The sequence below is a fragment of the Taudactylus pleione genome, unplaced genomic scaffold, assembly GCF_031769625.1.
Source record: "Taudactylus pleione unplaced genomic scaffold, aTauple2 ptg000041l, whole genome shotgun sequence".
NCBI classification, from domain to species: domain Eukaryota; kingdom Metazoa; phylum Chordata; class Amphibia; order Anura; family Myobatrachidae; genus Taudactylus; species Taudactylus pleione.
This window is the reverse complement of record NW_028284443.1, coordinates 30461550-30489472: the sequence shown is the minus strand read 5'-3', so window position 1 is coordinate 30489472 and position 27923 is coordinate 30461550. Positions and strand designations below refer to the sequence as shown.

Sequence of the window (27923 nt, the reverse complement as noted above, 5' to 3'; positions counted from 1 at the left end):
ACGAAAACTGTGATTGGAGCAGAAGCTTCACAATAACAGAATCCATATTGTATTATTTGTACAGTCTTAATGAAAGATCGCTGCAAGCTATTTTGTCGTGTTTCTGGGACATCGTCCTATTACCAGCTGAAAGACAGAGTTACTGATGGTACTCCTTGCAGTCCTGAATCGGATGACTTGTGTGTTCAAGGATTATGCAGGGTATGAAATAATATATATATATATATATATATATATATATATATATATATTAAATGTTACATATTAATATTATTATATTGTCAATTTTATTGCTATAATTTAGCTCTACAACAAAAAATATTCTGGATAAAGTTGTGATAAAATAATTTGGGTTTGTACATTTTAGAAATCTAACATATACTATTTCTGGAATGCTCTTAAGTAGAAGCCCCAACACAACCAAATCTGTTCATTTCTTACCTCTCCTGTGTGTGACTCTGTTAGGCACAGAGGGCCTGATTCAGAGCCGCTCGTAAGCGGCCACTCGTTCACTCCGAGCGATGTTCACACATCTGCGCATGCGTATGGGTCGTAATGCGCATGCGCCAACCAGTCATTGCGGTCGGAAATCGTGCGCTCGCAAAACAGCGAGTGCCTGCTAATTTGAGTGACAGAATGAGGCGTTTGTGGGTGGTAACAGGGGAAGGTGCTTGAAAACGGGGAGTGGAGATCCGAACGCAGGCGTGCCTAACGGTCAAAACAGGCGTTTTAAGGGTGTGCATAATTATCAAAGCGCGTCATCGACCACGTCGCTTGGTTGTCTTTTAGCCTGAACTGCTCGCATGATTGCGGTAGGAAAATGCTACCACAAGAATTGTGAGCAGTTCATATGCCTTTCGATGTAATCGATTAATCTAATAAATAGCGGAGATGACGTATGATGCGAACGGCCAAGGGGCGTCTTTACAAAATAGTGAGCGCATGTTTCGGACGCTCGCTCAGACATAGAGGCGTCAACAGACCGCAAAGAGCGAGTGCTCAATTTAAATAGCCAGCCCCTTTTTCTGAATGAGCGAGCGCAAATAGCGTCCGGCTCTGAATCAGGCCCAGAGATGGTTGTTTGATGTGTGCTGCCACCATTATTTCTCCAGGATCTTTTTTTTCTGCTTTTCTGTGATGGTTAACCATCTCCTTGCATGCAGAGTGATTTCCATGTCTTACAATATCTTCCCCTCTGCAGTATGCACACGATGGCTAAATTCACCACATACGATCATATTTAACTCTCTTTGCTTAATTTAGTCAATGGCAGTTTTTATGCCAAGTCCAATTCCTCTCTGATAATTAACCACATTACAATAAGCCCAAAAACATTTTGTTGTTATTAAAAAGTTGTTATGCATTTAATGATTTTTCTATCTAGCAAGTACAAGTGGAAAAATAGCATCTTATTCGTATTTTAGAGTCTTTGATATTTTTGCAGTGGAGTGGTCACATGATCACAGCTTCTTATATGATTGTTCATTAACCCCTTCACTCTTGTAGCTTTTTATACCCTGTACCTTTTTGGACAAGTAAAAGAAGTCTGTGTTTTCCGAAAAAAACGCACAAAACTTTAGCAAGGACTGGAATGCATAGTAGTTTCCAGAATGCATAGTAGTTTCCAGAACATTACCATAACATGAATTACTAAAACTTAGTCAAGAGTAAAAGGTCTTCTGAATTTTTTTTTCTTTAAGCAATTTTATGTTTATTGGCTGCTAATGAGGAAGAGCAAGGTTTTTCTAGAAAGAAATGTTTGTAAAAGGTGAGGTTATAGAGATCAACTATATAATGAAGTGTAACAAACAATGGCCCTCATTCAGACCCACTCGCGAGCGGCTGTCCGCTCGCAAGTGGGTCGATGGTCCCCACTGCGCATGCGCACGACGGAGGGAGCTCCGTCGTGCGCATGCGCGAGACCCGACGAGCGAAGGTCTTTCCTTCGCTCGGAGTGTCTCATCAAAGGGGGCGTGCTGTCGATGGTGACTGACAGCACGCCCCCTTTGGTGGGCGTGCCGGGGGCGTGCCTGCCAGACGGAGGCGTTCCCAAGGGAACGCCTACCGTCTGAAGCCGGCCCCACTGACATCACTAGTGATGTCAGTGGGAGTGATTTTGGCTCTGATAGAGCCAAAATCACTCCTGGCCTTGCGGATGAAAAACCCAACCGCAGGCTTTTGCTCGCAGTTTCGATGGTCGCGATGGTCAAGACCATCGCGACCATCATTTTGCACGCTCGTATATGCTGTGGGTGGTGACACACAGCTATACGAGCGTCCAGGAGGACGCTCCATATTAATGGAGGTGGGCCCTGATTCAGAGCGAGCGCTCTGGTCAGAGCGTCCGGCTCTGAATCAGGGCCAATATCTACAATATATTGGTATAACAAGCAATATTAATATCATTATCTCTTACTTAAAAGGCCCTGCAAGGTTTCCACACTAAGGGAATAGAACAAACAACAAGTTACATGAGTGTAATCAATTTATATAACCACAAAGTTACACTGTGCAATAACCTAATTATGTAGATAATAACAAATGGGATATGTCTCTGCTCACAAGAATTTAACTGCAGTACTTTGCATGCGCCTAAATCCCCCCAAATTGGTGAATGGTAGCGCATAGGCTACCACCATATTCAGATGGCGTTAGCAACTCCTGAATTCTTGGTTAATCCAGCAGCATAGCAGCCCTTATAAAAATCTTTGGGATCTGCTCTTACTGTTGGATTTGGAAGGACCGCAGCAGTTATCTTACATCCTGGGAATCCATAATATTTGTATGTATGGGTGTTTTCAGGAGTTATCCCACAAATATACTTTAATAGATTATTGTAGATTAGTACAATTAGGGGTGAGGGGGGTGAGTCCAGAGCTACTGTAAGTGGGTCGTATACCTGCATTTACTCGTGGGCATGACATAGTCATGCCTATAGTAATTGAGACCTAACTGACAGAGGGAAGTTTGAATTTGATGCTTAATGGGACAGACAGCAAGTGAAGTGACTTGCAGATGAGGGCAGCAGAGGTATCGTGATGCAGCCAGGAGGAAAATTAGTTGGGCAGCTGAGTTAAGGATAAACTGAAGAGTAGCAATATGGACGTTTGGAAGGCCAGAAAGGAGTAGACTAGGGTAATCTTGGTGAGAAATGATGAGGACATGAATAAAAGTGCCTGATACTGGAAACAGGTGGAGGTAGCAGATTTTGTAAAGGGAGTAGATGTGAGGGAAGATGGAATAGGCAGAGATAAGAATGACATCCAGGCATCCAATTTGGGCAACAGAGGAGAATTCAAAGTTATCAACAGAAAGGGAGAGGGTGGGATAGAGAGGCAACTTTAGCTGGGGGAAAAGACGATGACTTTAATTTTAAATTATTGAGTTTCAGAAAACATCGTGGCAAGCAGAAGGAGATGCTGACAGATAGGGGGTGGCATGGGAGAGGACAGAAGAGGAGAGATCAGGGAAAAGGAGGTAAATTTGGTTATCAGCAAAGAGGTAATATTGGAGGCCAATGGAACTGATAAGCTCACTGATGGTAGAGTTGTGGAAGGAGAAGAAAGGCAGAGACAGAACCTTGAGGGACCCGATGGGAAAGGAAAGTAGAGGCGGCTGTAGAGACCAAGATGGAGTAGTTTGGACAAGTAGTAGGTGAACAAGGAGAGCGGAGTCACAGACCATGATAATCAATGGTTCAAAGTAATCAAAAGATAATTGAAATCCAGTATATCAAATATTTTATGTAGTAAAATAAACTATCACCACAAACTGTGGTATTAACAGATCCAAACAAACAAGAAAATGTCCAACAATTTTGCATGATGTGTACTGTATAAATTAAGATCAAGTATAAACCGCACAGGCAAAACTGCAAACAGCCAAAAGCGACAGGTTTCTTCAATCCACAAAAGTATAATGTTGATTTCTATGTGTATATGTTTTTGTTAAAGCAATATAATGTATATATTTTTTACATTCTACCATATTATTGATATTCACCACTTTTTTAACCAAAACCCCATCTGTATAAGAGTGCCAGTGTTCATATGAAAGCTTCCATGTTCTTTATATTTTCAAGTGTGTTGACACTTTCATACTGTAGGTGAACCGTAGGAGCACTTGTTAAAATACTACTTTTGTTTATTAAGGCTTTTATAGAGGAAAAACCCATCGCTGGACTCTTGTCTATTGGTGTAATATAGTGGGTATATTGAGGATTAACAGTCAGTCTGTACTAGGTGAGGTTCATCACTGTCTGAACTTGGGGCTCTCTCGGAAGCCTTGTGACATCATGGCACATGACCGCAATGGCCCTTCCCATTTGGGGAAAAAAAATATCAGAACCAGTGATATGTGATTTTCTTTCTCTCCGAAGCCCTATATACTGCTTAGGACAAGTGCGATGTGTCCTTCACTGTCGTGGGATATGTCAGCAGGACTGGCCCTTTTTTTAGTTTTAAATTTACTGTTAATTCTAATGTAATCCTAAAGTTATGAAGCTGTGCTTGTGTGCATCTACTAAACAACCAACATTACTACTGTTTACTGAACTTAAAATACCTCTCAATGTGTTTTGTCCTTTATCTGCAAGACTGATTAACATGTTCTTATTATTACTTGAGTGAAATGAAATAGTGTATATGTTCTTATTATTACTTGAGTGAAATGAAGTATATTTAGTGTATATATATGTATGTATGTGTTAAACAATCAATTTTCTTCTTTCTTATAGCAAGCGGGCTGTGATCACGTTTTAAATTCCAAAGCAAGAAAAGATAAATGTGGTATATGTGGTGGTGATAACTCCTCCTGTAAAACTGTTGCAGGGACCTTCAATAATGCTCAGTATGGTATGTGGGTTATATGTGTGTCCTCACTAAAGTGCCTTAATCACAACTCTGCTTAAAAATAATAAAAAAAACTGAAAAATACAAGTGGATAATTGTCAGTAAGGCATGGCATTTTCGCAATATGAATATGTACAAAAAAAATTGTTTTTCAGTTGTAGCAGCTGTTGGAATACAATCTAGCTTTCATCCTATGAAAATACACCTAGTTTGTTTACTTTAGCACCAGTCTTTCTCTTAGTATTACTATAATTTCCACTACATTGCAGTTTTGGTCACAGCTCGTTTTTTAACACACTGCCACTTGTATTTAAGGCAAATTTAGGGATAATTGTGGCTGTGTTTGGAGTGCATGGTGCTGCTATCACTGTAAAGTTTGTCTACACAGTTTTAGGCATTGTTTCTTTTTTCCTGTTTTTCTTAAACAAACTGATGTGTTATATATATATATGTAATATCCCTGCCTTATTTTAAATTAAAGATTTTTTTTTTTTATTAATGAAAACTTTTAGGAAGATTTTATTGCATGCTTGCACAGTCAAAAAGATAGTTTCTGTAAATGGCTTTTAGGCATTTATGGTGACACTGACATCAGTATTGGATCATAGATATTAAGTGATAAAAAGCTGATAAACCCATGTACTTGGGAAATGGAGTGATTTTTTTTTGCACAAGACCATACTATAGCAAGTTGCGTTATAGGCTCTCCAAAGGTACAAATGTAGTTAAGAATGGCTCTCACCCAGATTTATTATACAAGAATTATTGGTGTGCCACTCCATTGAACCTACAATATTTAATTTTTTTATTACCCCAGCCCACAATGGATCAAGCACATTTCAACAAAGTGATTGCAGCATGTGGCATGGGGTGGGGAGCATGCAGTTTTTGTAGCCTGCCATTGAGACAGCAGTTGTGTGCTGACCATGCTAGGACTGAAATTTACATAACATTTGTGCTCTCCATGTGAAAATCAGCCTAGGCTGTTTAGTATTTGAACTGGTGAAACATGAGGCAGGATGGCATGCTACTGTCCTAGAGATTTTCCCATTACCTTCATTTGGGTCATCCTTTGTAATGATGTCTGTAAATACGAGAATGTAGCATGCAAACACAACACTATCAAAATGAATGTGCCATTTAAATTATTAATTAAGCTGTGAGATTTTTAAAACACTGCTAGTGAAATAACATTTTTATAAATTGATGAAAAATCTCTACAAAGCACATGAGTATGAAGGAAAATCACAATTTAACAGATAAGAAATTGGATAATGTATTATTTTTTATTTTCCCATGCAGCAATTTGTAGTGATTTAAGAGATTTATTAAAAGTAGGAAATCTACCTTAAAAAGATTTCCCCTTAGTATTTAAAAATATTGGTATATAAGTTCTATTGAAATATCCACATAGTAAGTATCCTTTTCTGTATGAAAGTAAAATAAAATAATTAGCCTTTCTAACTACTCTTATTACATATTTCTTTTTAATAAGTAAATTCAATGAACTGCTATAAAATCAAGATATCATCTAATATGTAAAGTAAACAGGCCTTCTAATTTATATAACTTTCCCAATGGCAGAATGATACTACTGCCATCTTGTGGTACATCACTCAGAATGAGCTGTCATTGAAACAGTGATTCACTCTGATAATGATAGTACAGTCATTGTTCCCAGAGAAATATGGAAAACCAGAGCATTTGAATGGGTAATGGGGAATTTAGGCATATACGGTATATGCCTAAATGTACAGTTCGGTTATAATGCTGTCTTTTTTTTCCTAAAAATTGTTTATACAATTAAGTTTTAAGCTCAGTTTGACATGAGTCCAATCATCCTTTTTGTATATTCAGTCTCCACTCATCAATAAAATTCACAGTTTTTAAGTGAGCAAGAATATAATTAACTATAGTCAATCTGATCATCAAAATGTTCATAGAAGCAGAGAATATTCATAAGATGGATGTGCTGATCTTGTGGGAGGCAGTAAACAGTCCACTTGTGTAATTGTATGGTATGAGGACAGTGCTGAATGTGACAGGAGTAGTCATAATGAGTTGTTGTAAGGAAGGGGATGGAGGCAAGTGGAAGCCAAAGACTGAAGCTGGGTATACACGTAACGATGTGTGTACCCAGCGATGCAACGGACGTCCACACGGCCGAAGGGACGACATATCGGATGCCAAGTAAACATTACACGATCCGATGCCCGACCGCCTGATACGTCGGCACCAGCCACATCCTGCTACATGGAGTTGTCAGCTGGATTGTCAGATTGAGCTGCATGTAGGGTCGACCTGACGATGTTATTGATGGCCAAACGGGAGCATGCTTGGTCATTAGTATTGCATACCGACTGGCCGATGTCGACAATGTGTTGGCCTGATCCGCCTGATCGAACGACATATCGTCTACATATCAGCTAATGTGTACCAAGCTTGAGAGTTCCATAGCAGAATTATCAAGATCCACAACAGACGAGAAATGTGTGGCGCCTGTCACACTGATGCATACACTGATGTATACAAATTGTGATGTCAAGCCCATGTTTGCGTTAAACAAAGTATAACTTGTTTATACATTTTTTTTTTTTATATTTAAATACCATATAAGGAAAAAAATAAACAAACATATTGGAGCAGGTAGGGGAAAAGTTCAAAATCGGAGATTGAGGGACAGTTTTATAGTGAAATCCTAAAAGTTCTGCAGAGATACAATACAAACAGAGAATCGTGGATGAACAGCAAAGTTTGGACCTGTTTACATTACTCCTAAATACATTTTTAGCATTTTACAATATTATTTATCAAAATAATATTTAAAAATACTAATTTGAACACTACGTGTGAACAACAAACCCGACCTGCAAGTTTTTTTTTTTATCTCAAAATTGAATTGGTGTATTTTGAAGGTTTTATCATAAATGTATGTGACACACAGACTGGTTACACATTTCAGAGCATCTCTTCTCATGATAATGTCAGGACTAAAGGGTAAATTTACTAAGGTGAGAGTTTTTAGAAGTGGAGATGTTGCCCATGGCAACCAATCAGAGTCTACTTAACATTTTGCTAGTAGCTTCTAGAAAATAGTAGCTAGAATCTGATTGGTTGCTATGGGCAACATCTCCACTTCTAAAAACTCTCACCTTAGTAAATTTACCTCTAAGACTTAAGGCACACATCCACTAGAAGATATGCAAACGACTGCACGATTACAACATTGTAATCGTGCAGTCGTTTGTCAGTCTGTGATGTGCCTACACTGAACCAGCAGTCGTTCAGTGAAGGCACATCAATCATCTGGAAACATGCTGAACCTGACGACATCGTCAGGTTGTACAGCATGTTTGCACGATGATAAATGTCTAAACGACCAGCGGGAGCGTGCATCGCTGGTCGTTTAAGACATTTTTGCAAACGATTTCTGAACGTTATCATTCAATCACTCAATAAAATCGCTTAGTGGATGTGTGCCTTTAGACCTGAGTTCAGTGACCACATGGTGTTTGGGGCTTAGTGGAAATTGAATGTTTGCTCAGAAAACTGCTTTCATAAGAAAGTGTGCAGTGAACATACCATCAAACCTTCATTATGAACAGTTATCAAATGTAATAAGAAATGTAATAATACACAGTGATAATTCTGAATTTATGGAACATGTGACCAGGTGGGAGATGTAACAAACCTAAAGAGGTTGTCCATAGCAACCAATCAGTTTTTAGCTGTCATTTTAGAAATTGATGATAACTTCTCCACTTGTCCTCCTAGGAGGGTCATTACATCTGAAAGGCAATACACATGCAGTGCAAATTACTGAAATACAGGGCCTGATTCTGACCCGCTCGCGAGCGCTGTTCGCTCACAAGCGGGTCGATGGTGCCGAAGTGCGCATGCGCACGATGGAGGGAGCTCCGTCGTGCGCATGTGCGAGACCCGGCGATCGACGAGGAAGTCGTAGCTCCGGGTCTCGCACCAAAGGGGGCATGCTGTCGATGGTGAGTGACAGCACGCCCCCTTTGGTGGGCGTGCCTGCCAGACGGAGGCGTTCCCATGCGAATGCCTACCGTCTGGGTCCGGCCCCACTGACGTCACTAGTGATGTCAGTGGGAGTGATTTTGGCTCTGATAGAGCCAAAATCACTCCAGGGCTTGCGGTCACCGAGACCCTACCGCAGGGTCTCGTCGCAAGCCCGATGGTCGCGATGGTCTTGACCATCGCGACCATCATCATGGACGCTCGCTATAGCTGTGGGTGGTAACCCACAGCTATGCGAGTGTCCATGAGGCCGCTCCAAAATGAGGTAGGAGGGCCCTGATTCAGAGCGAGCGGCCAGAGCATCCGGCTCTGAATCAGGCCCACTGTACAATACATATTTTGTTATTTACACTCAGGTCAGCTTTTTTTTAAAAAAATTACTTGCCTCTCAGCTTTACCTTCAAAACTGATTCTTATTTAATATTTTTTTTTAATGCATACAGCTCTTAACTATTTTCTACCTTCTGTGATTTGTGTTTATAAGTGTGTAAAATAAAGTAATAGCCACTCAAAATACATGCTTGTTATAGCATCTCACCATTTTAAATAAATGTGACATAGAACAGAATAATATACATGAAAAGTAACATTAAAAAAACATACTTTTTTCATTCTCAGGGTATAATACCATAGTAAAAATTCCTGCAGGAGCAACAAACATTGATGTTCATCAACATAGCTACTCTGGTCGGACTGATGATGACAATTACCTTGGTAAATGTTTTAAAAACTTTGAATTTATTTCTTAACTGATCATGTAAATCGTGTGTTGTGTTGTGTTGTGTTATGTTTTCTAATCTTAAAACTATAAAATGGCCAACTTGAATGCAAACATATTAACTAGCAGCAGTGACTCCATTATTTTTATTCCAATTTGTGGTTAATAAAATAATTATTATAATGTACTTTTTAATGTATAAACTTCATCTTTTTCTTCCAAAAAATCATTATATGAATATTATGTAATTGTGAGTAAGGTCCTGAGGTTTTTTTTTAAATAATTTTTCTTACTGTAGTCACATCTCGATATAGATTATTCAATTTACTTATACATTTTGCTATTTTCTGGAAAGTTCTTTAAAGTTTAATATTTGCTTGTTTTAATTAGGTATCACACGTAACCAATAGACATACCTAACCCCTAGACATTGCCTCAAAATCCAAGAATTGTTGTGTATAGTTGATGTTCCACAGTTTCTAACCATTCATTTAACAAATACATATAAATAACAAAAAAACAATACAAAATTATATTTCCTTTTTTGTGATTACAGATCTCGGGAATCTGCTCGTGCGCAGGACCCATTCTGCAAGTGTGCAGAATGGTTCCTGCGTAGTTGCATGCCGACCCTTCTATGCCTCTGCCTAATTGACAGACAGAGGCATTTAAGGGGTAGTGCGGGGTCTGCCGGCGTTCATGGAAATGGGGGCAAGCCGGCCAGCCCAAGTAACCATCTCAAACATTGACCACCGATGGTCACGATGGTGATCCCACCCTGCGACCTCCGTCACAGTGCTGGGATCGCAAATGCAGCAGGGGGTGTCATACACCTCCTGCTTCATTTGCATAATAGCAAGGACTGAATTGCAGAGATGCCTGTGTGCAGCTTTGCAATTGCGATCCTTGCTTAATCACCCCCAAAGTTTGTTCTTCAGCCTAATAAAAAACAGTTATATCTGTTTGTCTGCTGTCCAAGGTGCTGCTATTGCTTTGAACGAATTTTGAAATCACATGCATATGGCAAAATTTGGCTGCAGACAATGTTTTTGTTAGAGAGAGCACTTTGACAAATTTGGCCTTTGGTCTAGGTCTGTATCCTAGTATGGTCCCAAACTGGGTGCCGTTGCACCCTGGAGTCCCTCAGAGCACTTGCAGGGGTGCCTCGGGTTGGTGGTCCAGTACGAAATAAAATAATTTTTATTCAGTGTGATATGAAAACCAATGCTAATAACTGCCAATCAAAAAATATGTGGACAAAAAGAAGCACAGCCCTGTCAACTACCACTTTACTGAACTTAAGGGTGACATATAAGAACAATTGACTTCATTTAATTTTTGCTCTACTTTTCAATAAGAAACTTTTGGCCCAGGGGTGCTGTGGAAAAAATGTTGATATTCTAGGTCGCCGTGATTTGAAAATGTTTGGGACGACTGCTAATTAGTTTATTACGTTATACATGGTGTTTAGGCTGAAAAAAAAATACATTTCTTAAAACAAATCTAATCCTAATATTTATTCCAGTCATATTAATCAGTATTTTTTAATAAATATGATACAATAAAAGGGAACATTTCTAACATATTTTTATTCTTATATTTGTTTGCATCAGCTCTATCTGACAGTCAAGGAAATTATGTCCTCAATGGCAATTTTGTTGTAAGCAGGTTTAAAAGGGAAATAAGTGTCAGAGGTGGTGTTTTGGATTATTCAGGTTCAGACCACATAATAGAACGAATAAACTGCACTGACCGTCTGGAAGAGGATGTAACACTCCAGGTAAGTTTACTCAGTTTGTAACCAAATGCTTTATTTTTTTGTCCCCAGTATGTCATGTGACGCCCTCATAGTCCATCTACCCTATCATACATAAGTGGGGCTTTCTAAAATCATGTCTACTAAGTCTCTTTATTTCCCCTTAATATTATTAGTACTTAGGTCCTCTGCAAATCCCAGTTCTTGCATGTACCTAGGTCCTCTGCAAATCAACATTAATGCTGCTGGGCTCCCTCCATAGCAGTAGATAGACTGATATAAAATAAAAGCCTCTTCTAATTGGAGGAGAGGGTGTCCTGAGGAATGAAAGAATGAGATTTTGTTTAAATCATATTTAAAGAACAAAACCCCTTTAAGTTATAGTAAACCCTATGACTTTAAGGAATTAAAAAACCAAGATGAGGCACATGGGAGCATCCATCCCACTAGGAACATAGGGCCTGATTCAGACCCAGTCGCTAAGATTGTACACTCGCATGATGCGTATGCAAATATTTGAAAGTGACGCAGCGGGGAGTGATGCTCGCCAAGGCGTAAGCACGCCCATCGTACCTGTACCAGCATTTACTTTGTGTATGCAGACTCGCCTTAGCGTATGCAGAGACGCCCACTGCCCCACGTCATCTCCTGGAAGTTTATGAAAACATTGGTACATCGAGCACTATCGGATGGGAACGCAGTGCTTGAGGTAGCTTTTTTTTCACCGCAAGCATTGCGAGGAAAACAGAGGAAAAAAATGGCTGGTGACGTGTACTATGACGCTGCCTGTTAATTATGCATGTCTCTAAAACGGCGTTGAAATACTCGGGCACACCTGCGTTCGCACCTCCACTGCCCCTTTTTTACTGGACTGCCCCCGTTACCACCCACAAACGGCCTCTCCTGTCACTCACTCTGCTGGGCTGTCTTTGCTGTGCGAGCGAGGGATCTGTGATCGCACTGTGTAGGTTGCGCACACGCACTGCGATGCATACGCATGCGCAGATTAGCAACCATCGGCAATTGCGAACGGACTGCAGATACCGTCTGGGTCTGAATCAGGCCCATAGTCCTCTCCCACCCTAGGTATACAGAGGGTTGTTAGAATAATGTTGCAAGTGCAACAAGCAGCGTGTTGTATAAGTCTATATAATATAAACTTAAACAGGAAACTATAAACTAACAGCTGCTTCAGTGTAGAAATCAGCTTGCGTTCTTTTAAAAATGTCTTCTTTAACTTCAACATGTTTGGAAATGTTCTGGATTATCTTCTGCTAACATTTTATGGGCTCAGGACAACAATAAATGTCAGGAGCTGAAGAAAAAAGGCTATTAATAGCATCTCAGAGAAGGATAATCCAAAAAAGAAGAAAAGCACCGTATGCGCCTGTTTGAGATCATTCTATTTACTCAAACAATCAGATAGAGTGTACATTTCTAGAATGGACTTAACTGAAGTGCTACAACTCAGGGGGAGGGGGCTTGGACTGCACACCCTAATTTTAAACATAATAAGAGGTGCTACCATGCTGACAGTTGTAGTACAATGCAGGGGACAAAGAACACAGGTGCACACTCTGAGTACTAAGAACAATGATAGTCAAAATAATCCTGATAAACTCTACAATTAAAATGGAGTTTAACTGAGGTTCTTAGTACAAGTTTTGGCCAAATGTGTTTGCCCATCCACCACATAAAGGTGAACCCCATAAATTGGGCCTCTAACATCCCTAATACTAACACATTATGTGAATTTATCCAGAACTTATATGTAGACAGCAAATGTAGGAACCTGTGCAGATGATTAAAAGCACCTAAGGGTAGATGGGTGGGGTGCAAATCAGCAGAATGAGTCTCAGCCTTAATGTGTAGAAAATACACAAATATCATGGAAAGGGGAGGGGGCTTGGACTGCACAGCCCATTGTGCTAGAACTCAGCACAGAAACCAAAAGTCCTGGAACAGTAAAGAATACAGGGTACCTCAAGTTGGAAGGAGCAGATGATCTTATACCTAACCATGAGAAGTACAATCAAGCAGGGGAGGGATTTTTTTACATATGTAGATTTTTTAGCCACAATGGGAATTCTCTGTAGACATGGGCGTAAGTCTCGCCAATGGAAGTGGAATGGAATTTAATGTTTTAAAAAGGCAGAAGACACAAATCTGAAGATATCGGGCCTGATATTGACACGGATACTGACGCTTTTCCGTTTGGCCATGTTAAACACCCATGAATACTGAAACTCTGTGTGTCTGCATGTGGAATCCTATCCTGCCCACTACTTTTACATTCGCAATGGCAGTTTCTGGACATGCACCCACCCCATGCTGAGTGCAAAAACTCCAGCTGAAACAGGTGTCCAATTTATATCCACATGGTACAGAAAGCTGGCATAAATGCCCATGACACTCCTATGAGAAGGAACAGTTCCATGCATTCACATGGTCACCACCCAGTAACATCTATTTTTACCGATTCCTGATCCGGCACATGTACAGGTTTTTTGTTTTGATGCATGCAAAGTATGCAGATATCCATGAGATCTGCCTGCATTTTGACTTGCATCTAACTCAGAATCAGACCCATCTTTCGCAAAAAGACTATACTGCCCTCACCAGTCAAAAAAGTATGACCTTTTTCTACTTAGGGGATAACCCCGGGCTGGTGCTACCATTAAACTGCTTTAGGCAGCTGCCTAGGGGCACCAGCCACTGGAGGGCGCCACTGAGTCCACAAAAAAGAAAAGAAGGATCTCTCTTTCTGTGGGTGGGTTACTGAGTCTTGGCAGGTGACTGTGTGTGTGTGTATTAATGAGTGCTGAAAGGGTTAGGGCCGTATTCAATATGAGGCGTTAAGTCCGGATTCGCAGTAATTTACCGCCGATGACGTCATTATCGCCTGTTTTAGTTTTACCCCGTATTCAATTTGAAAGACTTTCCGCCTAGGCATTAGGTCAATGCAATGGAATAGGCGGTAAAGTATCGCCTATGATTGGCAGGCATTAAAAAGTGCAGAATTGGGGTTTTGGGGTGCAACATTTCGGGAACCCCCGTGCAGCCTTCAGACAGTCGTTTTTTTTTACCCCTATATTTAAAACCAGAACTGGTCCCTGCAGCCTTGGGTTGGTTTCTAAAATACAGTGGAACCCTACACTTTTTGTTCCCCATATTTTTAGAAACCACCACTGGCTGGCAAGCCTGGGGCTGGTTTGACTTTTGGGGGAGGACCTTTCTGTAAATTTTTACAGGTACAAAACAATGGGAATTTTCGGGAAATATTCTAGGGACCCCCCTAAAGATGTGTAGACATGGGGGATCACTATGGGTACCCCCATTTTTAACTCCTGAAGGAAGTCAGGGTTTCTAATAGCCATGGCAGGTGCATTTTTGCAGAATTTAAAAAAAATGCGTTTTGGGACTTAAAAATATGCTAGTACCCATTTTCATGTACCCCAAATTTAAATGCTCTTCTGCATCACTTCTTCAAAGTCAGGGAAAAAAAACACCTGCCGCGACTATTTAAAAACCCGACTTTCTTTTGCAGCCAAAAACGGGGGTACCCATAGTGATCCCCCATGTCTGGACATCTTTAGGGGGGTCCTAGGATTATTTCCCGAAAATTCCCGCTTTTTTACCGCCGATCCAAGTATCGCCGGTTCCCGTTTTCGCCTACTTTCAAATTGAATACGGGGATACGCAGGCACGCGCGCGATACTTTAACGCCTGGAAAACAGGCGAAGTCGGCGTTAAGTCCGGGCCATGTTAAGTTAACGCACCTCGGCTCAAATTGAATACGGGCCTTAGTGTGTGTATGGGGGTTAATGAGTGCTAGGGTGAGTGTATATGTCGGGGGTTAATGAGTGCTGACATATTGGGCACTGATGTTTGGCATAAATATGTATTGGTGAACGGATGTGTGCTTGTTGTACTGGGGGCACAGCTGTATTGCATATAAAGAATTTGGGGCATATGTAATGGGGCACATAATACAATAAATTTGGGGCACAGCTGTGTGGCATATGTATTGGGGGCACAAATGTGTGGCATATTATGTATTTGTGGGAACACGTGTATGGCATTAGGTATTAGGGGCACAAGTGTGTGGCATATTTTATGTATTGGAGGCTGATGTGTGGCATATTATTGAGGACAGTGTTATAAGGTACAGTGGGGTTTTGGGGGTCGGCTATGTGGTGTATCAGTTTGGGCATTTCTTTATAGTATATTATGAATTTGGGACACTGCTTTGTGGCATATTATAAATTTGGGTCACTAATGCGTGGCATATTATGAATTGGAGGGAGCAGGGGCAGTGGGCTAAATGTTGCTTAGGGTGCCCAGAAACCTTGCACCAGTCCTGGGCTAACCCAATCTCTTGGTCCAACAGAAAACAAGTGTCAGTTGTGATATCTGTAAAAACAGATTATGGTAGCCAAGAGGAGTTTTGTTTGTGCCAGTTGATATATGATGACAACCAAGGATTTATCAAGTTTGCAAATAGAGGATTTACAGTATGTCAGGACTAAACATGCAGATGTCAGACACTAGTCTCTATGTGACCTAGTGGAAGCTGGTGTGCGCTATTATAGCTTATGCACAGTCACTACCAGGACCCAAGGTTGAAGAACTCATAATTGAAATGAGACTCTTAGATAATAAGTAGTTGAGTCAGTGTGTTAAAAAACTGGCCAGTACACTACAACACCCATCAATAACCTAACGCTCCAGGCTGCATCAGTCCTACTGTTTAGTAGTATTTACTGTTATATCCCTGTGTCATATACTACTTATTGATCTACTGTACCTTGTTAAATCAATCTAAGACCTAGTTAAGCTATATCATGTGTGGACTACCCGTCACCAGAACCAAACAACTGCACATCACATAAAGGGCTCTATTTATCAATCTTTTTTTACTAAAATAATGTGAAATAGGGTGTTTTCACACCCGTTTCACATTATTTTAGAATCACATAAATGTATTAAAGGGCTTTTGGAGCAGTTTTCGTGAAAAACAACTTCAAGCCCTTCAATTGGCAAATCACATTTCCCATACTTGTAATGGGAAATGTGATCTGCTCAGATTTACTAAAAATAAATTGTGAAAAAATACCGGGAAGAGCCCTGTGATAATAACGCCATCCGGGCTTTCCCCGTGTGTCCCCGACTACTGCTCTGCTCTGAGAGGCAGAGCAAAGCAAGGAACTGGCCCCTGTGATCAACTTTGTGATCTAAATAAACCACAAGCTGATTACTTTTAAAATGTAAAAAAACCCCCACTGACCTGCATCCAGGGACCAGTGATTGGCACTTCTGTGAGCCGGCGGAGCATGAACGGACACCTAACCGTATTTTTTGTGGAAAATATAGTGAGAAGTTTGTGAAGTGAATTCGCAGGGACAGAGCTTTATCGCAAGCTCTGTCCCTGCTTGAGAACCTTCATACGTTCCTGTGATATTCGCAATGCGAATTTAGTCAAAAATATATCACTACAACCACATTTGAAATGCAGATTGTAGTAAATAGGGGCCTTAACATCTTATGCATTCTGGCCAAGTGTATTGTCTACTTCTTTTGGTATGAGAGTGCACAACATAAATTCCTTCCAGTGCTATCCCGCTGCGCAAATCCACTACTGCTACTCTGCTGTTTACTCTGCTATTTACGTTGTATCCATTATTCAACTTCATCTCTAAACTATTTGTCATTTCAATACAGCATTTTATTAAGTACACTGGGGAACAGTCAATCTGTTGCCAGGGATTTAAGAGTCGATTTCGATAAATATTGTGCTTCTGATCATGAATATGCCATGCTTATTTTTCAGTTGGCTCTAGTTTTTGAGATAGGAATATGTCTTTAATATTTATGAAAAAGTAAATTAAACAATGTTAAAAATAGTTAAAAAGATATTTTTTTTATTCTGATTATATTTGATTAGTAAAATGTTATAAAAAGACACAGGATAATTACATACATAAGTGTTAGGAAGCTATTGTAGGATTTTCTTTTGTATTCTTGTTGCGGACAATCCCTCTGCAGACTACAACAGTAATCGACCATCGTGTGACGATCCCACGTTCCTTGATATCTGTCTTCCATTACCTAAATATCCTTATGGAACCGTTCACCCTGTTCTTCCCTCAAATCTCCTAGATTGGACGGGAAGTGATCTAAATGGCTGTACAAAAAATTTACTTTAATACTCATGTTGGCACCTACTTTCTCGAAACATTTTAGCATGTTGTAGACTAATTCATGATTGTTGTCTGCCTTGTGATTGCCTAAAATATTTTGAATGAGAGACACATAACTCAGCCATGCTTCTTTCTTATTCGGTTTCAGTCATAGATGTGGTAAAATTTGGATCCTTCACCAGTTTCCGTATCTGTGGGATGTCAAAAATTCCTGCCTTTAATTTTTCAATACTAAAAGATGGAAATATGCGACAAATATACGTGAAACCATCGCCTGACTTGTCCAATGCTTTTACAAATTGTTTCATTAAACACAGTTTGATATGGAGAGGCGGCAGTATGATTTTTTCCTGTCAATTAAGGGTTCATGAATGATGTTGGCTTTTCCTACAGTTATAACTTCTCTTGGAGGCCATGTGGTTTGCTGCCAGTGCTTTTGTTTTGCATGACTATCCCATAAGCATATGTGACAAGGATACTTAGTGTATCCACTTTGCTGCCCAAGAAGAAAGTTTAGCATTTTTAAATCAACACAGACCACTAATGCTGAGAATAAGCAATTTTTTCTAAGACTAACTTGAAATTTTCATGCTGTTCTTTAAGTTGTGTTGAATGACTGATAAGAATGGACGCAAATTTATTCTCATTGTGGAGTAATACGCATTTTAAGCTCCTTTTAGAACTATCCAAAAAGAGCCGCCAGTCTTCTGCTCGATATTCTGGTAAGCCCATCATCTGGAGAAGTTGCGGAATATTGTTGCAATACACAAGAATGGAAGTATGGCTTGCTCTCTATCTCGATACAACATTATAGTAACATCCGGCTCAAGACAGTGCTTTTCTTGAAGTCTGGATGCTAAAAGCTCAGCTCCTTTTTTCGATAAATTCAAGTCACAAATTAAATCATTTAGTTCCTTTTGCGAAATTTGTTTGGAGTAGAGGAACTTTCTTCAAACTCACTTTTATCTGTGTTGTCACTTGCACTGGATGAAATTAACATTTCCACGTCATCACATTCAACTTTGCACAAAGAATTGAATGATGGTACAGGTAAATCTTTGCTATGTGGTATGGGTTCTTTTGCAGAATTCATACTTAGGTATTCCCATTTGCGTTTCTTAAATCGATTCATACCCTTCACATTTACAGCACAAAAATAGCAGTCACTCAGTGATCTTTTGGCTCACACCACATCATAGGTATGCCGATTGCGGAGTGATTCCACGCAGGTTTTACAAACTTTGTAAGGCACCCAAATCTTGTCTTGCTGGCTTATGTGACATCCAAAATAAGCCTGTTACACTTGTTTTATGAATACAATAATATTTTTTTATTCTTTTGCACCACTATATTTGCCACAAATATAACAAAAAATATCAGGGTTGTTAGTACACTGACTTCGAGAAGAACTAATTTTTACGGCGAAAAGATGAAACGGCGGGAAATTGGTTGTGGTGGGACAGAGAGAGGGCTGAACAAAGGAGCAAGAGGTGAATATAGTCTGGTCAGATGAGACCAAAATTGAACTCTTTGGATGCCATAATACACACCATGTTTGGAGGAGAAATGGCACTGCACATTACCCCCAAAACACCATACCAACAGTGAAGTTTGGAGGTGGGAACATCACGGTGTGGGGCTGTTTTTCAGCATACGGTACTGACGGGATGCAGTCGGGATGCCGACGAGCTAAATGCCGACCGTTGGCATCTCGACTGTCTAATCCCAGCAAGTGTCTGATAACTGGTGTCAAAATCTTGACGCCTGTTATTAGATCTATGCCGGGAGCCCGACACCCAGCTTACTGATTGAAGGTAAGCCGGGCGTTGACAGCCGCACGGGGGGAGGGTTAGGTTAGGGGCTCCCAGGGGGGACAGGGTTAGGCTAGGGGAAGGGGGGGTTAGGGTTAAGCACCCCCGTGGGGAGGATAGGGTTAGGCACCCCCCGGGGAGACTTAGGGTTAAGCTGCAGGGAAGGGAGGGTTAGGTTTAGGCACAGAGGGGGGTTAAGGTTAGGCACTTGGGGGGGTGGTTAGGGTTAGGCACCCCTAAGGGAGGGTTAGGTGGGGAGGTTAGGTTAGTAAATAGAAAAAATACTTACCTGCTGGGATCTTCACTGCCGGGCTTCCGCTGTCGGGATTTGAACTGCCGGCCATGCAGCTGGCGGTAAATCATACTGATTCCGGTACTGGCATACTTCATATGATTGAAGGAAGGATGAATGGAAAAATGTACCGAGACATTCTTGATAAAAATCTGCTGCCATCTACCAGGATGTTGAAGATGAAACGAGGGTGGAAATTTCAGCAAGACAATGATCCCAAACACATAGCCAAAGACACTCTCAATTGCTTTCAGAGAAAGAATAAAGCTGATAGAATGGCCCAGCCAATCACCTGACTTGAATCTAATTGAAAATCTATGGAAAGAACTAAAGATCATAGAAGAGGCCCACGAAACCTTTAAGATTTGGAGACTGTTTGTGTGGAAGAATGGGCCAAAATCACACCTGAGCTTCTCTATACAGGAGTTTTCCTGAACCTGTCATTACCAACAAAGGCTTTTGTACGGAGTATCAAATAAATTTCAGTAAGCGTGTTCAATACTTTTTCCCTGTGTCATTTCACATTATTACACAATACTTAATTTATGGTCATCTATTGCTTGCTTTCTTTGCATGTGTGGATTGCATGGATTGATACTGACATTTTGTGAAATTTCATTACAATAGCCCCATTACAAATATATTTACTGAGAAAAATGTTGATGTGTTCAATACTTATTTTACCCGCTGTACACAGCTGGGTTTAGTAATGGCTATCCACAACAATATTCATGAAAGGGATTCTTAATGCATAAATCTGTTAAAACACCATAACACAGTTAAAACTGTGAAAAGAAAAAGGTAATACAGCAAATGCAATCACAAAGAAAGAGGCTCTGTAAGACCCAGCACAGTATGTTGGAGTCATTTTGAGAAGATTATCCTCCCTTATCCAGCATACACACCCAGCTGTATAAATTATAGACTCCCCAGTAACTCCCATGTCACTGGCACAATTCTTCCTTCCCTCCTCAGATTGCAGGTGAGATGGATTGGCCTCTATTCCAGTGAAGCAGGGAAATACTAAATTATAGTTTTGGAGACTTCTAGTATCACGGTGGAGATGTCTAGGAGAGTCTGCTGTAGGTAGCTATAATCAGCATCAGTGGTGTAAGTTCATCCCAGATGCCCGCAAGCAAGTTAAAATTTGGTGACCCCGTCACAGCCACTGACACTGTAATGTAGCAATTCGCATGCAGGCAGGCTATAGATAGACAAAGACAGTAGCTGACGGTCTGACATGGAGCTCTCCACTAGTGTATTGTGGCTTCTCAGGTGCCGGGAAGGGGTGCCATGTATTGGGCGGCCGTGATGGTACACTCTGGGTACATAGTTACAGTCCTAAGTGGGGTGAATATGTTGTGGACAATGGAGGACGTGCCCCTCAGAGCTGGAGCCCGGTAGCATGCGACTCCATTGTCTTCCATAGTTCTGCCCCTGATCAGCATAGATTTCCCCAGACCCCGTGACAGTGGGGTACAAGGGGTACACCCGTGCCGGGCCCCGAGTGTCTGAGGGGCCCAAACAGCATCTGCCGCGGTTCCGCGGCTAATACTAAATAATGAGTTCACCGGCCTCCTGTCTGGCCCTTGTACCTAAACAAAAAAATATATATCACCAGGGCCTCTCACTCCCGCGCCCCCCTAAGGTAACCTGGGGGGCTGCGGCCACATTATCCCTACTTACTGAGGGTGGTCACGGCACTGGCGCATATCGCGTCATGATGACACTAAGCCAGCACTCCTCACTTTATTCCTTGGCAAGCTCTGCCACTGTGACGCCTGGTCCATCTATCGAGGAGCAGGGAGGCCAGCAGGAAGTGGAGCCGTCCGTCGCCGAGCACACAGACAGGCCAGGGCCAGCACAGTACTTCAAGCCACTGTCTGTCCCAGCAGATGCTTATGGGGGTAAGTGACATCCATGACAGACAGTGTTCTTTTTGATATTTAAAGTTGATATTAACAAAGTGCCCCTTTTCCATTTTTACGTATATCTCCAGTTTTCTTTTAATTAATATATATATATATATATATATATATATATAATGTGTGTATATGCATATACAGTAAGGTGCATAAAAATTGGGACATTGACAGAATTTTCATATTTTGGCCTCTATTCGCCACCACAATGACTTTGAAATGAAACAAACAAGATGTGCTTTAACTGCAGACTTTCAGGTTTAAGTTGAGGGTAATTACATCCAAATCAGGTGAACGGTGTAGGAATTACAACGGTTTCTATATGTACCTCCCACTTTTTAAGGGGCCAAAAGTAATGGGACAAACTAAACAATCCTAAATCTAACTTTCACTTTTTAATACTTTGTTGCAAATCCTTTGCAGGCAATTACAGCCTGAAGTCTGGAACGCATAGACATCACCAGACGCTGGGTTTCATCCCTGGTGATGCTCTGCCAGGCCTCTACTGCAAATGTCTTCAGTTCCTGCTTGTTCTTGGGTCATTTTCCATTCAGTTTTGTCAAGTGAAATGCATGCTCAATTGGATTCAGGTCAGGGAATTGACTTGGCCATTGCATAACATTCCACTCTTTAGCCTTAAAAAACTCTTTGGTTGCTTTTGCAGTATGCTTCGGGTCATTGTCCATCTGCACTGTGAAGCGCCGTCCAATGAGTTCTGAAACATTTGACTGAATGTGAGCATATAATATTGCCCGAAACACTTCCGAATTCATTCTGCTGCTTTTGTCAGCAGTCACATCATCAATAAATACAAGGGAACCAGTTCCATTGGCAGCCATACATGCCCACGCCATGACACTACCACCAGCATGCTTCACTGATGAGGTGGTATGTTTTGGATCATGAGCAGTTCCTTTCCTTCTCCATACTCTTCTCTTCCCATCACTCTGGTACAAGTTAATCTTTGTCTCATCTGTCCATAGGATGTTGTTCCAGAACTGTAATGGCTTTTTTAGATGTTATTTGGCAAACTCTAATCTGGTCTTCCTGTTTTTGTGGCTCACCAATGGTTTACATCTTGTGGTGAACCCACTCTATTCACTCTTGCGAAGTCTTCTCTTGATTGTTGACACATATACACCTACCTCCTGGAGAGTGTTCTTGATTTGGCCAACTGTTGTGAAGGGGTTTTTCTTCACCAGGGAAATAATTCTTCTGTCATCCACCACAGTTGTTTTCAGTGGTCTTCCTGGTCTTTTGGTGTTACTGAGGTCTCCGGTGCATTCTTTCTTTTTAAGAATGTTCCAAACAGTTGATTTGGCCACACCTAATGTTTTTGCTATCTCTCTGATGGGTTTGTTTTGATTTTTCAGCCTAATGATGGCTTGCTTCACTGATAGTGACAGCTGTTTGGATCTCATATTGAGAGTCGACAACAACTGATTCCAAATGCAAATGTCACACCTAGAATCAACTCCAGACCTTTTACCTTCTTAATTGATAATGAAATAACGAGGGAATAGCCCACACCTGTCCATGAAATAGCTTTTGAGTTGATAGTCCCATTACTTCTGGCCCCTTAAAAAGTGGGAGGCACATATAGAAACCGTTGTAATTCTTACACCATTCACCTGATTTGGATGTAATTACCCTCAAATTAAATCTGAAAGTCTGCAGTTAAAGCACATCTTGTTTGTTTCATTTCAAAGCCATTGTGGTGGTGAATAGAGGCCAAAATATGACATTTCTGTCAATGTCCCAATATTTATGCACTTGACTATATATATATATATGTATATATATATATAGTTATATATATATGTGTGTGTGTATATATATATATATATATATATAGTTATATATATATGCGTGTGTGTGTGTATATATGTGTATATTTATATATATATGTGTGTGTTTATATATCTATATATGTGTGTGTATATATATATAATATATATATATACTGTGTATATACCTGTATACATATATATATAGTGTGTGTGTGTGTATATATATATATATATATATATACATAGTATATATATATATATACACACACACATATATATATATATACACACACACACATATATATATATATATATATATACTATCTCTATATAATAATCTCTCTCTCTCTGTATATATATATATATATATATATATATATACATACACAGTGCTCGAAGTGTGCCGGTATACAGCGGTATGATATACCGGCACTTCCTTCGAGCACTGAGCCCTGCTGTGCCTCCCATTGCCCGCCATGAAGATGTTTGTTCTTGCAAAAAGAAAAGATTGCAAGAACAAACTGGTTTCCATGGAAAGAGCGCAGCACACAGCGCAGCCATCATTATTAATCTGGGACTGTCCGCGAGCTAATTGGAGCTCGCGAACAGACAGCCAATCAGGAACAGCCGCAGCGGCGGCTCTTGATTGGCTGCCGGTCCATGAGCTAATTAGCTAACGGACAGCCCCAGATTAGAAATTATGGCGGTGCTGTGTGCTGCACTCTTTCCATGGAAACAACGTTCCTCCTCATTCCGGACCCGGCCGTCGATAGGTGGCAGTGCCGCCGCTGGCCCACCCACCGCCGCATAGGCAAAACTGTTCAAAGACCCACCGCTGGCCCACCCACCGCCGCACTGCCCTCACGCTGCCTGCCCACCACCGTCTTTTTTTAGACCCGGCGAGAGAACAAACCTGCCCGGCCGGCGAGAGGACACCTATCCCCTGTGCTGGAGGGACCTTTCCGACATCAGGCTCTGGGCGGAGCTGAGAGCGGAGTAAGGTGCTCCTGACCCAGTGCTAAGGGGACAGCAGTCTGAGCAGGGGGTGGGGTAAGTGATGTCAGGAAAGGTATTTGTGCTGTGAGGGGGTCTGTGCTGTGAGGGAGGGTCAGTGCTGTGAGAGGGGTAGTCTGTGCTGTGAGAGGGGGTCTGTGCTGTGAAGGGGGGAGTCTGGTGAGAGGGGTCTGTGCTGTGAGGGGGGTCTGTACTGTGAGGTGGAGGGGTCAGTGATGTGAGAGGGAGGGGTCAGTGATGTGAGAGGGGGTCTGTGCTGTGAGGGGGGGTCTGTGGTAAGAGGGGGGTGTCTGTGCTGAGAGGTGAGTGGGGTCAATAAATGTGAGATAAAGGGGGTCTGTGCTGTGAGGGGGGGGTTCTGTGGTAAGAGGAGGGTGTCTGTGCTGAGAGGTGAGAGGGGTCAATAAATGTGAGAAAAAGGGGGTCTGTGCTGTGAGGGGGGGTTCTGTGGTGAGAGGGGTAAGTGATGTGAGAAAGAGGGATTCTGTGCTGTGAGGGGGGGTCGGTGCTGAGAGGTGGTCGGGGTCAGTGATGTGAGAAAGAGGGGGTCTGTGCTGTGAGGGGAGTCTGTGCTGTGAGGGGGGTCTGTGCTGAGAGGGGGGGTTCTGTGGTGAGAGGGGTCATTGATGTGAGAAAGATGGGGTCTGTGCTGTGAGGGGAGTCTGTGCTGTGAGGGGGGTCTGTGCTGAGAGGTGAGAGGAGTCTGTGCTGTGAGGGAAGGGGGGCGGTCTGTGCTGAGAGGGGTTAGGCTGCTAGGGGGATGGTTAGGTTTAGGCTGCAGGAAGGGAGGGTGAGCTTTAGGGGAAGGGTTAGGATACTTATTGGCAGGTATCAGTGTCCTAACCTTGTCGGGATACTTAGCGCCGGCATCCCATACTCAGTCCATACATACATAGCTGATGTTTCAAGGCCGCAGTGGTGCTGTACACCTGCTGCTGCTGACTGGGAGGTAAGAGGCTACTGCTGGTTGCTCATCAGAGGTAGGTTATAGGATGTTTTAGGGACACGGGGCAGTAAAAGGCTGCGCAAGAGCTTAACTGTGGCATGATGTGTAAGGGGCACTAATACTACATGGCATAATTTTCAAAGGGTATTACTGTGAGACATAATGTGTAAGAGGCATTACTATGTGTGGAATAATGTGTAAGGGGCAATACTGTGTGGCATAATGTATAAGCGGCACTATTACTGCATGGCATAACGTGTTATAAGGGCACTATATATTGTGTGGCATAATGTGTATAAGGGGTACTTCAGTGTGGTACACTACATTGATGACATGGGGACGTGCCTTAAGAGCTCACCTCTTTTGAGTGGCCAAATACCTTTTTACGACGTGCAAGCACCTTCGGCACGTACATAGGTACAGCCTTAAATTTTCCATACCCCCACTTAAAAATTCCCACTTCGACCACTGTACATACATATAAAATCTATCTCTATATATCTATCTCTGAGTGGGTTGTGTGGAGCAGGGGTTGAGAGGGGGGCCCCAAAGATATCTGTGTAACGGGCTCCAAGTTTTCTATTGGGTTCCCTGGGTATCTCTGCCTCAGTTTTAGAGACAACAATGTACAGTAGAGCAGTTCTGCACTCAGTATCATTACCTAGTACCATTTCACAATCTCACAGACAACAAGAGCCTTTCTCGACCCGGTAAGATTTCACTTCACTTCTTCTAATCCTGAAAAGGGTGAACAAAACATCAGATCATAAACTGTGGAGTTAAAGGGGACTCTCCTGTTTGCTGCTACCATCTATGAATACAGGAGAAAGAGAAGAAGGAATATCTCACAATGTCAATACATGCTGTGTGTCGCTGCAATAAACCCATTATATTTATGAGTGCAATTTTCATGTTTCAATTTTTACTTACAGATATTATAACAGCAATAATTTATTTTGTTGTGGATATTTATTAGGCCTCATACAAATTAGCAATATGTGTCTCCCCATTATGACTCCTTTTGCCATGGAAAACCATGCTTCTTTTCCTCTTGATTTAGTTCAGGTTATAGCATTTGCAATTGCTGCTTATTTAGGGAGTGAACGAGGGGGATCATCAAGTTAGAATGAACCCATATATTTACTAAAGTTACACACCCAAAGCATGGTCTGCAATTGCATATCTACAGGAAAATGTACCTTACTCCAAATAAGTATGTTAATGCTTTTTCTTGAAGCCTTTCAAATGCTTTGTGCTCCTGGCAAAAATATAGGTAAGCAGTGCTTTGAACTAGTGTTAGTTGAATAATTTCCAAAGCTTGTTATGTTCCTATAACATACTCTGAAGGTTTTCGTAAGGTCACACTTATACAGGTACAGTATATGGCTGCACTGGTGTTAGACTTTGCACTGTTATTTTGTAATCTTTCATTTTCTTTCACATTTTACACATTTCATTCACTCAAGCAAGTTCTCAACAAATTTGTGTGTTTCCCTGTTTTACTGTATTTTTAAAAAGAAATCTTTAAAATTACAGATTCATTTATTTGTTTTTCAGATTTTGTGTGTTGGAAATTTATACAATCCTGATGTACGATACACGTTTAATATTCCATTTGAGGATAAAATCAACCAGTTTTCATGGGACAGATATGGGCCATGGCAATCATGCAATAAAATTTGTCAAGGTACAGCAATTAAATTGTTATTTTAAACATATGTGACTATATATATAAATATTCCTACTTCGTAATTGGATTATTTTAGGTATTTGTTACATACAGTAAATATACATTCTTACAATATAATAAGGGCTTAGTTACTGATACATCTATATTTGTGCATTGGCTCTATATGATCATATGTGTGTTCTCAAAAAGGTCACAATGTCTGAGAGTGATCTGCTCAAAATCTATTGGATAATTTTCAGAAATACATGAAAATCTGGTTTGCAGATGAACACTAACTGCTTTATATGTGCTGCAATGTGCTGACTGCACCAACAGTCACCCATGTGATCTGGCAATTCCAGCACCTTTTGTTCCCGATTTTTCATAAGTTTTACGTAGATAGTAAACCATAGAAAATATTTTATATGTTTTAGAGGAGGGAAAAATGTGTCTTCCCTTTGATATTACAAAAAGTTTGTTGCATGTTTGTGTGAGCACGGTTGAGAAATAAAGTGTCCTATTAGTGATACTCTAGCATATATTTTGTATATTTTGCTTATTTATGTAAAGTATCACTAGTTTACATTTTTTTATCCCTGCATTATCAATGCTTTCAGTATATGTACACTAAGTGGAGAATTCAATTAGGTGCAAGTTTGCAAAAGGCTTTAAACTCACACAATTCACCTTAAATTCACACACTGCACCTTCATGCATGCAAGTAACATAAATCCAAACCGCCTGCGCCCTGTGAAATTAGCCCAGTTCACGCTTAGGAGCACCACTCCTTCAGAAACACACAAAAACACAAAATTAAGCGTTCCACAGGCGCTGTCACATCACACGATGCCTCTCCAATTTGGTGTAGAATTTCTCAAGTGAGGAAAGAGATAGAAAATTAAACTCCACACAGA

General features: G+C 41.1%; 1 protein-coding gene across 1 annotated transcript in view; it reads left to right on the top strand.

Moving 5' to 3' along the window:
• The window catches only part of ADAMTS20 (ADAM metallopeptidase with thrombospondin type 1 motif 20), a 339290-nt gene that overhangs the window by 180359 nt on the left and 131008 nt on the right, over positions 1 to 27923 (top strand). The window contains exons 14-18 of the mRNA XM_088456448.1: positions 65 to 201; positions 4736 to 4853; positions 9510 to 9605; positions 11223 to 11389; positions 26898 to 27027. Of these exons, the coding sequence (XP_088312574.1) occupies positions 65 to 201; positions 4736 to 4853; positions 9510 to 9605; positions 11223 to 11389; positions 26898 to 27027 (648 nt within the window). The remainder of the gene's footprint in view (positions 1 to 64; positions 202 to 4735; positions 4854 to 9509; positions 9606 to 11222; positions 11390 to 26897; positions 27028 to 27923) is intronic.